This window comes from Taudactylus pleione, unplaced genomic scaffold (assembly GCF_031769625.1).
Source record: "Taudactylus pleione unplaced genomic scaffold, aTauple2 ptg000707l, whole genome shotgun sequence".
NCBI lineage: Eukaryota > Metazoa > Chordata > Amphibia > Anura > Myobatrachidae > Taudactylus > Taudactylus pleione.
In genome coordinates this window covers 11,132,501-11,146,147 of record NW_028285109.1, presented here as the reverse complement: position 1 = coordinate 11,146,147, position 13,647 = coordinate 11,132,501, and the positions used below count along the sequence as shown (strand labels likewise).

General features: G+C 44.8%; 1 protein-coding gene across 6 annotated transcripts in view; it reads left to right on the top strand.

Annotated features, from left to right (window-relative positions):
* Nucleotides 1-13,647, top strand: part of MEIS2 (Meis homeobox 2) — a 166,141-nt gene that overhangs the window by 152,368 nt on the left and 126 nt on the right. For 3 of the 6 annotated variants that reach the window (XM_088456581.1, XM_088456582.1, XM_088456578.1), the window contains exons 10-12: nt 1,363-1,421; nt 3,233-3,322; nt 6,471-6,564. In XM_088456581.1, the coding sequence (XP_088312707.1) occupies nt 1,363-1,421; nt 3,233-3,322; nt 6,471-6,529 (208 nt within the window). In that variant the 3' untranslated portion in view covers nt 6,530-6,564. Of the gene's footprint in view, nt 1-1,362; nt 1,422-3,211; nt 3,323-6,470; nt 6,565-13,647 lie in introns of all 6 variants that reach the window. The other 3 variants (XM_088456579.1, XM_088456580.1, XM_088456577.1) reach the window with 1 other exon arrangement.

Here is a 13,647-nt window from a genome sequence, read left to right as displayed (position 1 = left end):
GACAGGCGTCAAAATCCCGACGCCTGTTATTAGACCTATGCCGGGAGCCCGACGCCCGGCATATCGAATGAAGGTAAGCCGGGCACCGGATGTGGACAGCCACGGGGGGTGGGGGGGAGGTTTAGGTTTTAGGGCTCCCGGGGGGACTTGGGGTTAGGCACCCCCCGGGAGGGTTAGGTTTAGGCTAGGGGAAGGGGGGGTTAGGGTTAGGCACCCCCGGTGGGAGGTTAGGGTTAGGCACCCCCCCGGGAGGGTTAGGTTTAGGCTAGGGGGAGGGGGGTTAGGGTTAGGCACCCCTCCGGGAGACTTAGGTTTAGGCTGTGGGGACGCAGGAGTTAGGTTTAGGCACTTAGGGGTGGGGTTAGGGTTAGGCACTAGGGGGGGAGGTTAGGGTTATGCACCCCTAAGGGAGGGTTAGGAGGGTATATGCGGCCGGCGGTATAACATACTGATTCCGTTGGTCGGTATGCTAACCCTCGCTCTTTCCCTACTCTAACCCTCCCTCTTTGGTGTCTAACCCTAACTCCCCCTTAGTGTCTGAACTTAACCTCAACCTCCCCCTCCCCGCACCCTAAACCTCTCCCCTTAGTGCCTAACCCCTGACCCTCCCCCTAGTGCCTAACCCTGACCCCTAACCCCCCACCTACTTACCTTCGGCATCCAAGCAGTCGGAATGCTGGCGCCGGGATTATGACTGGCGTCGGTATTCCGGCGCCAGTAATGTAAGCGACCTCCGGGATGCCGAACACATCCCAGAGATAACCCATGCAAACACATAAGGAATATACAAACTCCACACAGTTAGAGCCTAGAGGGAATCAAACCCAGAACCTTAGTGCTGTGAGGCAGTAATGCTAACCATTACACCAACCCTGCTGCCCATATATATAAAATATGAATAGAAACACATAAGACATGGCAATTTCAAGCATTATTATCATTGTTTATTTATAGGTACCAGTGGGCATCATTATATGGATAGGACATACAAGAATACAGTAATATAATAGATAAGGATACTATTAAGCATAACAGCACACAAATGACTGTAATCATGTATGAATTCCCTGCTTGTGTGTAAATATAACATTAGCATAAGGCATGACAGAGACATACATGGCAGATGGAGAGAGGATGGACAAGACACAAGATAAATAGGACCCGTGTATGAAAAATCGAAAACATTTTGCATGTATCAGTTACAGGCTCAGCCCAAAACCTACATGGATCATTTTTAGCCTGAAAGTTTGGTGAATATATATTGGCAAATGCTTATTTTTAAGAAAAGCCCAAGTAAGATATTGCTGCAAATCTTGTGACATCTTGCACAGAATAACAAGGATTTATTTTCTTGTCTTGCAGGTTCATTAATGCCAGAAGACGGATAGTCCAGCCGATGATCGACCAGTCTAATCGAGCAGGTGAGGTGCCAAGTGCCTATATCCCTGGTGAGAGGGAATTGGTTAATCTTCTGTCAGAAGCTTCCAGCAGTCAAAGGTTTATGAAACAGAGAGGGGTTCAATGGGCAGTAAATAAAATGCCACAGCAAGACATTCTGTGAGACAGTAGGGACAAGAAGAGGGGGCAATCTCACCCCCTTTAAGTCTCAGCATCCCACCATAGGGAGCAGCTAATTGGTGCTAATTGGAGATTTCCAGCATGCTCTCAATACAATTACATCCCCTCCTCCCTACAAACCACTAATTGGCACAAAGTACTGGCCCACTAAGAGTCAATTTAACCATTGGTTTGCTGAAGCAGGTGCTTTCACCAAGGAAGGGTTAAATTACTCATTGCTTGTGCCCAGTGCCATCTAACAGCTTCTGGCAGTATAAGGAGCCTTTCCCATATGCAGCCTATTGTGTGCATTCATTCACTGCCTATTCACACACCACTGGCTGGGATTGCATTATACCACAAGCTTTTTTAGGTGTAGAGTGAGAATGTGTGTGGGGCAATTGTGAGGGAGTGGGACTAATGATCTTTTGGAAGCAATTCCCACATTATAAATTGCACCAAACTCATGGCTGGAGATGCAATGAAGAATATATGTACATGTATTATTGTTATTATTAACCAATATATAATATATAATGTTTTATAAAGTTAAAGCCGCTGTTTAACCTTTATTTTAATGTTTACATTTTTTGTAGCTGATACATCCTCCTTAACCCCAAATTCTATAAAGAGTTATATATTCAAGTTTTAATAAGTAGAAGGCCTGCACTAAAATCATAGAAACCAATCAGATAATTGCAGTGTTTGTCTCACCTGTATATGACAGATAAACACTAATTGCTTACTAATTTCTATGGTTTACTTTTAGTTCAAAATTGCACCTTTGAGCAATATTGGCAAATAACCCCCAAAGACCAATAGAATGTTACATAGAACTTTGAATAGCTCGGTCCATAATATCTGAGTCCTAATTAGTAATACTGAAGTGATGAGAACTTTTCTCCATCCAGTCCTTAGCAGGGCCATCTCTTTCATTGGGCTTGTTGGGCAGTTGCCCAAGGGCCCGAAGCTTATAGGGGCCCATCTACGCGCCCCCCTGCAGCCGCGGGCAGTTGGTAAATTTGCGATATTTTTATAAGCTGGCCGCCGGTCCCCCCCGGTGACGAGTACTCACCTCAGTCCCAGTTTCACTTCACCCGCTGGCTTCAGACCAGTCAGACAGAGTCTATCTGCATGTGTGGGAGGTCTGATGGGCATGCAGGAGGGTTTAATTTTATTGACCATTTAAATTTTTTTCCCATGAATGGGTGGGTAGGGGCCTTAGGCACAAAAAAGTGAAAGGATGTTGGGTCATGCCTTGGTATGTAAGGACGCAAGGGTGGGCAATAAGCAGCCCTCCAGTGGTTGTTGAACTACAAATTCCAGCATGCATTGCAAAATTTTTAGCATGGCCAAATAGCAAAACTGTGTCAGGGCATGCTGGGATGTGTAATTTTACAAAATCTGGAGGACTGCTTATTGCACACCCCTAGACTAGAGAATCTAATTGGTTCTTTACTGGATCTTCTATATACATGAGTGAAGATGTTAGAATGTCATTTATGTGACCTCTTTATATTATTCTGAGCCTCTGATTGTCATGTTTCTGTTGGTTTAAAGAATGTGTTTCAGTCCTAAAACTGGAACCTTTGCTGATTTTCCGGTATGTCTTCTCTTCTTTTTCTTCTCTGTGTCCACGTTTGACCACAATCAGGTTTTCTTCTTGATCCTTCAGTGAGCCAAGGAGCAGCGTATAGTCCAGAGGGACAGCCAATGGGAAGCTTTGTGTTGGATGGACAGCAACACATGGGGATCCGACCCGCAGGTGAGTTGTGGCTTTTGCTACTGGTCATCTTATTGGACGTTGAATGTGGAGAGCACTGTTTGCATTTGCTGATTAACATTGTGAGACTTGTTGGGAGACCCTTGCTGGAATCCCAGTGTAGACGCCGTGTGAGCTTGAAAGTCACTTTGTCTGCCTATGTCCCCAGCAGCAAAAATAGATTATAAACTTGACTGGGCAAAGTGCCTGAAAAATTCTGTATTCAGTGCTACATAACATACAAATGAAATAATATGCAGTGTGCAGACAGTGATAATATAAAATTCCAGGGGCGTATCTATAATGAGTGTAGGGTGTGCGGTGCACACAGGCCCCTGGATCCAGGGGGTCTCGCACCGCACACCCTGCACCCATATTGTCTAATACTTACCTCTCCGAGGTCCCGCGTCGGGTGTCTCAGCCCTGCACAAATCTCCGGGAAAATGGCGACCTGCGCATTCGCAGTAGACTCTGGGCACACTCTAGTGCCCAGAGTCTACTGGTGCTGTGGTCGGCAGTCAGACGCGTCAGTCTGCTGCTGGCCACCAGGGGGAGAGGAGGGGGCCCAAGACGGGGAATGCACACGGGCCCTCTCTTAAAACGCCCCTGTACAATTCAGTACATACAGTTAGAGCATTTAACTGGCCTGCCTCTAAATATACAAAATTTTAGAAAGTAAATGTAAAGTGCTGCTTAATATGCTCTATACAAATAAATGTAAGTAAAATTATGCCTTTCACAGAGACAAATATTTATTCACAATTGGGCACCAATTAACCTACCAGTATATATTTGGAGTGTGGGAGGAAACCGTAGTACCCGGAGGAAACCCACGCAAGCACAGGGAGAATATACAGGGAGTCGTGGGAATCGAACCCACGACCTCAGTGCTGTGAGACAGTAATACTAACCATTACACCGTCTGTGCTGCCCACATCCATTTGGACACGTACCACTTACCTAAACATTTTTGCAGATCAAATACAGTACACCCCTGGGGTGACAACTGGGGAAATAGTTAACGACCCGCGGGAGTGCGTATCGTTCATTGCTTACTGCATGCACACTGGACGATTTGAAAGATATAACAATCAACGTTAACGTTCATATAGTTCACAAATATGCTCCAGTGTGTACGGGGCTTTAGTCTAGGTAGCCTCCATCACATCAATAAAGTGAACGGAACCAAACACATCACCAAGTGAAGCCCAGCTGCTACACAAACACAGTGGAGCTGCACATACTGTGGATTTCAAGCATCGGCAAGTCCCGTGCGAGACTGCCAACAGCAGTCATTTCAAAGGCAAAACCAGGTTGATTTTGCCTATGAAATGACTGCTACTTTATAACATGGGGCAGTCTTACATGGCAATCGCTTATGCTTGGAGCATACTTGCCGACAATCAGCTCCAGCCTTCCGGGAGGGAGCTGATTGTCGGCTAATAGCAGGGGTCGGGGCCGGCCATTGGGGGCGGAGCCGGGGGCGGGGCGGCCATTTGGTGGCACACTGGGGACGGGGGCGGGGACGCACGATCGCGTCATCGTAACTCCGCCCCCTCTTCACAATGCTGTTATTTTCAGCATTGTGAAGCACCGGGCCCACTGCTGCGGGGGTTTCCGTTTTTTTCAGGGGGGAGGTCGGGAGGTTCACAAGCTTCCGGGAGGCTTGCCTGCCTTTCCAGGGGGCCGGGAGCGGCACCCAAAAATCGGGAGGCTCCTGGCCAAATCGGGAGGGTAGGCAAGCCTGGCTTGGAGTCCGCAGCCTATTACATAGACCCCATAGTGTTCTCTATGTCACTTTCAAAAATAGACTCCCATTTGTTTTTGCTCCCCGTCCTTCCCTTCCTCCTCTATCATTTTTCTGTACCCCCATACACCTTGTCTAAAATGCCATTAAGAATCAAAGGATGAAAAAAACCATGGATAGAAATGATATTAGTAACGTTGTTCTTGCTGCTTCCAGGACTTCTGATTTATTGATATTATATTTATATAACTCCACAGGCAGCCAGCAGCTTTATTCTATAGAATACTATATGTTACTTTAGTATTAGGCGGCATTGGGTCTGACTCAGAGATGGACCCAGCTCCGAAGTTTACGCAGTGGAATGATTATCGGTGGTCTGCGCCTGCATCACACTGCGCATACTTCAAGGTGCATTACCGATGTCGCTCGCAGCAAGGATTTACAGTGATTGACATTAAGGGACCTTTTGTGGGCGACTTGCAATCATTTTTGGGGTGTGTCTCCTCCCGTGACTGCGATTCCGGCTGCAGTGAAAATGGTGTCTCAGTTTTTGGGGCCATTCTGTGCGACCATAGTCTGAGAGAAGTCCGACACTCCACTGATCTGTGACCGAGCTGCGTCTTTGTTCATAGCCGCTTGGATTTGCAAAGCCGCTGGTGGGGGTTTCGGTACAAATCCCGGGGGCTGCTATTTTCACATACAGACGTTGCGCACAAATTCACAGCTGCTGCGCCATTAGCGTCCATCTCTGAATCAGCCCCATTGTAATTAGAGTTGTGTAAGTCATTGTATGTCTCACATGTGTGACTGTCTCAGATGGCAGCACTGAAGTTGTTATCCCTGTAGTTTTTCTCGCTAGCCTCAATGGCTTATCACATCACTATATCACTGTACACACTGGGTGACTGTTATCATTAATTAGCTAATACTATAGTTATAGCTTAGGTCAGTGGTTTTCCACTCATGTAAGTATTCAGGATTACTGACTGTGGGGAATGGTGGTATTACTGATGTGCATTATTAAAGAAATTCAGAAAACATGACCTGTTTGGGGGTTACTTGAGGACTGTAACTGACCTGAGCTATAACAGTAGTATCAGCTGCTTAGCCTGAGCTACACATGATTAGATCAGTTTGTTCGGTTTCAGCACTGTATAATATACAGTATGTGACTCCAGTTTCCACACAAATCTCCTTCGCCAAATTGGGCTATGACAATTCAAGATTGGCCTGAAGAATGGATCACATGGGGGCACAACAGGGCATGGTGATTTTTCGGTGATGGCATGTGCTAATTTTACACACATGTGGTGTCATTTGTCCTTTAGCGAAAGGAGTGACTGATCTATATGTTCATGTAGAGACACAGTGGACATATGCTGATACTGTTTTCCTTCCTTCTAGGGCCTATGAGTGGAATGGGCATGAATATGGGCATGGATGGGCAGTGGCACTATATGTAACCATCGTCTTGCAGAGCAATCACAAACAAGGGGAAGTAAGTATCTCCAGACTCTCCACTCCCGATGGTGTTCTGTGACACCGCACCAAATTCCTGATGATGACTTACCGCACCATTTATATACGTCTCTCAGCATTATTATAATTAAAAAAAGTGGGAAAATAGATCATATAAATGAGATGACTAGCCAGGACAGAATCCTCCCTCCACGAACACCCACAACTTGTTACTTATGAACTAAACTTATCCCGTTTGCTGTCAATACTGAGTAAACAAGCTCATTTGTGCTGTATACAATTGTAGAAAAATACCTGACTCTAAAACGGAATGTTGCTGTTGCTCATTATAGACAGGGAGTATTGCACTGTATCTGGGTTCCGGTTGAAAGGTCAACACTGAATAAGTCGACAACAATGGTTGACAGTCAATAGGTTGACATTGACAAAAGGCCAACATGGGTTTAGGTGGACAGGTACAAAAGGTTTATAATGGAATGGTCAACACTAAAATGGTCAACACGTATTTTTTTTAGGGTTAGGCACTTACCGAAGGCAGGGCCGATTCTAGGGGTGGTCGACCAGTCCGGACGAATAGGGGCGCCACCCCTCCCCAACATCCCCAGTGGCCCGCGGGTGGTCAAATCGGGAGGTTGGGAACCCCCACCGCCGCAGCTGTGGATCCCCGGAGTGTGAATGGATGCAGTGCGCATGCACGCAGCATCCACTCACTGATGTGAGAGGGCTGGGAGAAGCCCAGCCAGTGACGGAGGGCTGGGCTTTACCCACAGCCTGACGTTATTTGGAGGCATGCCATGAGGGCACGCCTCCAATTAACGTCACTTAGGGGGTGTGGCCTATGCGATTGCAGGACGCAGCGTGCCGGGCCAGCACCAGGTGCTCAGAGTCCTGGAGTCGGCCCTGACCGGAGGAACGGTTAGGGCTAGCCACTTACCCCGCCAGTTAGGGTTAGGTACTAGGAGGGATGGTTAGGGTTAGGCACCAAGGGGAGGGTTAGGGTTACGGTGAGGATTAGGTTTAGAAAACAAAAAAAATTAATGTGTTGCCCATTTTTATGTTGCCCATTCCCTTGTTGACCTTTTGTACTTGTAGACCTATATCAATGTCGACCTTTTGTGTGTCGAACGTTTGTCCCTGTAGATCTATTGACTGTCGACCATTTGGTGTTGACCTATACATTGTCGATCTTTTTGGTGTCGATCTATTGAACCACACCCATGTATATACCTCACACAAGGATAACAATCAGCACAAGGGCTTTCCAGCTGTTCTTTCACCTTATGACTAGGTGTGGCCCTCAGACTTATTGACTGGCCCCCATTATATTCATCGATTCTGTTGAAATACATTTTGTACGTTTGTACGGTATCACTAGGCAAGCTTGGCCTACTTAAGGCCCATCCTTGACCTTGAGCTAAAAACCAGACCGGCAGAAACCGCACATACACTGAGATAATATAATACGGAAGGGTTTCCATTTCTTAATCAGCCTTTGCAGTATCTATATATGTGAGCTCCGAGTGCTATTACTATACACCTGAAGGGTCTTGTCTGCCTTTGTCACAATGTCCTCTCTAAACCTACATCCTGAAGGTGACACCTATTCCAGAGCATTAAATTCCTGCTGTGAAATTAAACTTGTTTCAGATTAAAACAGGGAGATGTTGGGGCCAGTGAAATTGTCCTTTGAGTGACATGAATCTGTCAGCCTTGGATGGGTGCCCAAATTATCCCATATGCAAAGATTGAGAGTCTCTCCACTACTGAATGACTATTGGTGACAGGAGTGACACTAGTGACGCATCACTGGGGACATCCTGCCTTCTTTATTGTAACGTGTTGCTCTCTCCCATCCAATTTGATACACAGGATGGGACGACAGTCAATAAATTCAAAAAGAGAGACATTTAGGAGCAACTGAATATGAAGCAATGGATTTTTCACTGAGGACTGAATGACTGCACTTGGATTAAGAAATCCATTAGACTTTAAAGCTTCAAGTGTTTTTGACGTATTAAAAAAAAAAACCCTATATAAAAGGATGTGTGTGACTGCCAGTTTCATCCTCTTGGCTGAAAGCAGCAGAGCAGACAGAATTGCACATAACATTGAAACTTCTTTGTTTAATGAGGCCGAATATAGGAAGACGTACCTTGATTAAATCATTCTGTATATGTAAATAGAGGCCAGTGTTTCACGGCTGTTCTCACGGGGCTGCCGTGACATCCACTGATGAAGCCAATTTTCCTATTTCTTCCTCCTTTTTACAAATGCACTCAGGAAACGGAAAGCAATGTACCCTATAATGGCCACAGAGAAAACATTGTCTCAGCTTGGATAATTCTTAATATAGGCTATATAATTTCTAGCCTATTTAATTACATAACATATTTTATGCTTCATGACCAATTACATTAATAGCTTAATACAGAAGAATATTATCCTCTCTTGATTTGATTATGCAGCCAGACAATATGGTATATTTGGCACTTAATTATCATCATCCATTGAGGAGGCGGCCGTGCTAGAACAAACAGAGGGCCAGTGATGCACCCTGGGATATTGTGCTTAGATGGCAATAGCACTTATGTTAATAAGAAGGCTGCACTTCTACTGACTTGTCATCCGCATAATACCACGTTACAGTGTGAAGAGACGTCTGCCGGCCTTTCCGGCTGCTGGTGTCTGAGGGTAAATGGAAGTGAAGGTGTCTGGCCCCCTCAGGTGGCGCAATATACACTTTGATACAATTGCTAGGGCAGCCCTAGCCGGGTCTCTAACCTTAGTCGTTCTGTAATCCCTTACACTAGAGGTTCCCAAACTCCGCCATTACAAACCAGGATTTAAGGATATCCAAGCTTGAGTCCAGATGGTTAAATTCAATTGACTGAAGTACTAATTATGCCACCTGTGCTCAAGCATAGATATCCTTAAAATGTGGACTGTAATAGCGGAGTTTGGGAACCTCTGCCTTACACCAATAAACTACTAGGGGTATATTTACTAAAGTGAGAGTTTTTAGAAATGGAGATGTTGCCCATAGCAACCAATTAGATTCAACTTAACATTTAACTAGCACCTCCTAGAAGATAATAGCTAGTTACTGTACTGTGTATAACCAGTCATTGTACACTGTGGACCTGATTTAGACCCGTTCGCAAGCAGCCGATCGCTCGTTCCTGCCCGATGTTATGCAATCACGCATGTGTATGCATCCCAGTGTATGTGCGCAAACTAGTCCAGGCGATCGGGAAGCGCTCGCTCGCCCAGCAAAGACAGCCCAGTGGAATGAGTGACAGGAGGGGTCGTTTGTGGGTGGTAACAGGGGCAGGGCAGTAGTAACGGGGGAGTGGAGTCGCGAACGCAGGCGTGCCAGAGTGTTTCAATGCCGTTTCAGAGGCGTGCATAATTAACAGGCAGCGTCATAGTACACGTCACCTGGTTGAATTATACACTGAAGTGCTCGCAGTAGGGTACAGTCAACCGCAAGCGCTGCGGTCAGATCCGATGGAACCCGATGGTTGTATAGACTTCCTGGAGATGACATTCGCTAGTGGGCGGCTAAAGACAGGCTGGTGGGCGTCTGTAAACACAAAGTGATCGCACACCAAGGCATAGTGGGCGTGCTTATGCCTTGCCTAGTGATCACCTGCCTTGACGTCACTTAGCTGAATTTGCATACGCTGAGAACGAGCGGGTCTTAATCAGGCCCTGTGTACCAAGTCAAGTGACATTACAAATAATAACCAAAAACATACATACAAATATAAATGACAAGACTAAGCAAAATGACAGCGCTGTATAGTAAAAAATGACTACAAGCCTAATTATACAGCTACAGGGCCTGGATTAATGGCGGAATGCACCAACTCCTGGAGTAGCCTAAATACAAATAATTCATAACAATGAAATATACAAAGAGTTTAATATACAATTTAGAACACTTCTGTTAACAGATATACCACATAGACAAATCTCCTATAGATTCTGCAAGACTGCACATAGCTCAGCTGCCAGAAAAATATGTCAATTAGGAACTAAAAGTCCCAGAGTATAGCCAGAGTGGCTATAATGATAAATACAATATAAAGTAGAGATAGGCGGTTCGGTTTTGGCTTCAATCTTCCCATCAATTTCTGATCTCCGAACGAGGCAAAACGTCATCTTTCACAAACATCTGTTCCGAGACGTCTGTGAAAGATGACGTTTTGCCCCGTTCTGAGATCCAAGCTTGGTAGGAAGAATGCACTTAACAGACATCTGCCAGAGCCAATATGATGTGGAAAGTCTCTCTGATTTAAAATAGAAAGCGACGTTAGTGGACAAATGTGATCATTTTGAAAGTGATGCTTTATATAGTCGCTTGCCGGTGTCACATCCAGAAAAGAGTTCGACTCATCCAAGTCATACAAATAATGGGGACTGATGCTGAGTTGGATGTATGCCAATTTGCCTGACCTAAAATCCACAAATTGGTTCTGTGCTTGCCCGGAAAATAGGGCGAATGTGCCTGCGCACATACAGATTTACTTCCATCTGACACTTGCTTGAGACTGAAGAGGTAGGAAAGCGGCAGCCTAATATAGGCCAAGTACAGTAAGGGCACATTTCCAGAATTGTGGGCTGGGTACAGGATGCCGGCACTTGGGATCCCATCTGTGTCACAATGCGGACAGATGGAGGTAAGTATATTACCCTTCCCCTAACCCTCTCCCCCCATAGCCTAAACCTACCCCCCACAACCTAAACCTAACCCTCCTTGCCTATGGCCTAACAGACCCCCCTACAGACCCTAACCCTCTCCCTGACCCCAGTACTTACTGGCGGGATGCCGGCACCAGGATTCTGATTGGTGTTGGGTAATAACTACATCCCATCCCAAGCAGATGCAGACCCACTCAGAGACCCATATATACGCCTGCCAAAGCCATATCTGCTTTGGGGCAGGTGCAGATACATGTGTATGATGAGGATAGCCAGCACTGAAGAGTGGCTTCTGATTGGAAGATGACTGATTCACCTCTGAAAGTGCATATAGTTTTCCCTACACGTGCCTATATAGATAATATTTTTTTCCTACGAGGAGAGCTATTCTATTCTAACATAATAATGAATGCAAAATTTGCTATAAAAAAAAAAAAAAACTACTTAAAAAAATTGGTGGAAGTATATGTAGTATATGCCTGACATAAACCTGGGGCATCTGCTTCTGGTGCGTATCTGGTCATTCCTCCCACTACACATATGTAGACGTTGCAGATTTTTTAATGTCCATTCACATCTGCATTTATTTATGCAAATGTGTCCGAACTCAGCACGTGCCCCAATAACACTAGCATTAGCACTCCAGTAATATAATCACATGTGAAAGGTTCCTTCTCAAATGCAAGTGGCTAGCTTACACAGAGCATGTCTCAGACAGATTCCATTCACAATATTAATGAAAGCGTGCTCTCCAATAATCATGCAGATGTCATCCTCGGCTGAGAAAATCCAACTGCGGAGATTATCTGTATATATGTGTGTGTGTATATATATATATATATATATATATATACACACACACACTACACACACACTGTGTATAATTTATCTTATACCAATAGATCTGAGTAAATGTCCAGGATGCACACACAGATGGAACAATATATGGGTTATTTAGAGATACCAGGTGTATTTGAAGCAATCACTTTTGCACAGAGGCAGTGAAGCCAGTAACATCTTAACAAGCCTATGATCATGTATAAGAAATGCTTGACATGAGTAGTGGCCTGTAATTATGACAAGCGGAGACCTATGTGACTTTGAAAGAGGGACGATTGTTACACAGGAGCACGGTGATGTCACACTATATTGCCTGCAGTGCTATTTGCATGCAGTGACCATGGAAGAAGATAATCAGAGAATGGCAGCATGGTGGTTCTGTCCGTGTACACATTCTAATGCCATCAAATATTCCATTCATGACGTGATCCAAGTAGCTAATTTAATCAGGAATTCACCCCTAATTTTGAAAGAAAGCTTAGCATTACAATAATTATACAGCTTGACTTTGCTAAGATCCAAATCCTGTGGCGCTGTCCAATACACAGGCTTATTGACAAAAACATACAGCAGGTCACTCACTGTGTGCAGCATGAGAGCATTAGAGTGTAATAGGCATTATTTCAGCATTGTCAGGCAAATTAACACTGCTTGGGCTGCTTATAAAATGAACGCACTAACTGCAGCAATTACGTCATTTCTAAGCAATTGCAGCATTTGTGCAGATCTGGCTTTAGTGCACCACCCAGATAACCAGTTTGTTTCATTTTTGAAGACATGAGAGGACAGTCTATGAAATAATTCTATACCAGGTACATCAATGAGTAACCAGTGACATCAGTACGTGCCTCAATGATGTCACTAGTTCCTAGCGAACTGAAAGGCTCAATGAATATTGATTCAACTAACAAAATGTCTGTTACACATAGAACTTGTAAATACCGACATAATATATAATATTTGATGCTTGTGCCCTCTGGAAACAAGAATCAAACTAAATCATAAGGGGCAGACATTTCCCCAATCCGATCGGAAATGCCCATCCGCCTCTCAGAATCATCAATCAGCGGTCATTGATAATTGCTGATGCAATGGGTAATAGGGGAAATTCTTCATGCTAAAAATCCCCAATTTGCAAATTTTGATCACATTTTGGTTGGGATCGGCAAATCAGGGAAATCCAACATGTTGGTTTTCACCGATTCCACCGACCCCAGCGCCTGGGAATTGTGACAATCCATTGCTGATATATGGGGGCCTTAACATTCCCCCCCTAAACCTGCTGGTTGTGATAGCTGCTCCGTTTGTCTCACTATATGTGACCCCCAGCATGAGCTCCCAATGGGCAATCGTGTGCCAGGAGGAGATAATTCTACCAGTACCTTAGTGCATTATGAATCCTTTGCTTGTTAGTTTTCATCCATTCTAGTTTAGAGAAAGAGGATATGATGGACCATGGAACCTTCTGACTACATATTATTGTAGTACAGCCCTGAGACTCTGTATTTGCAAAAGTAAATTCAAAGCCAAAATGTTTTTGTACATAGATGTATATTAA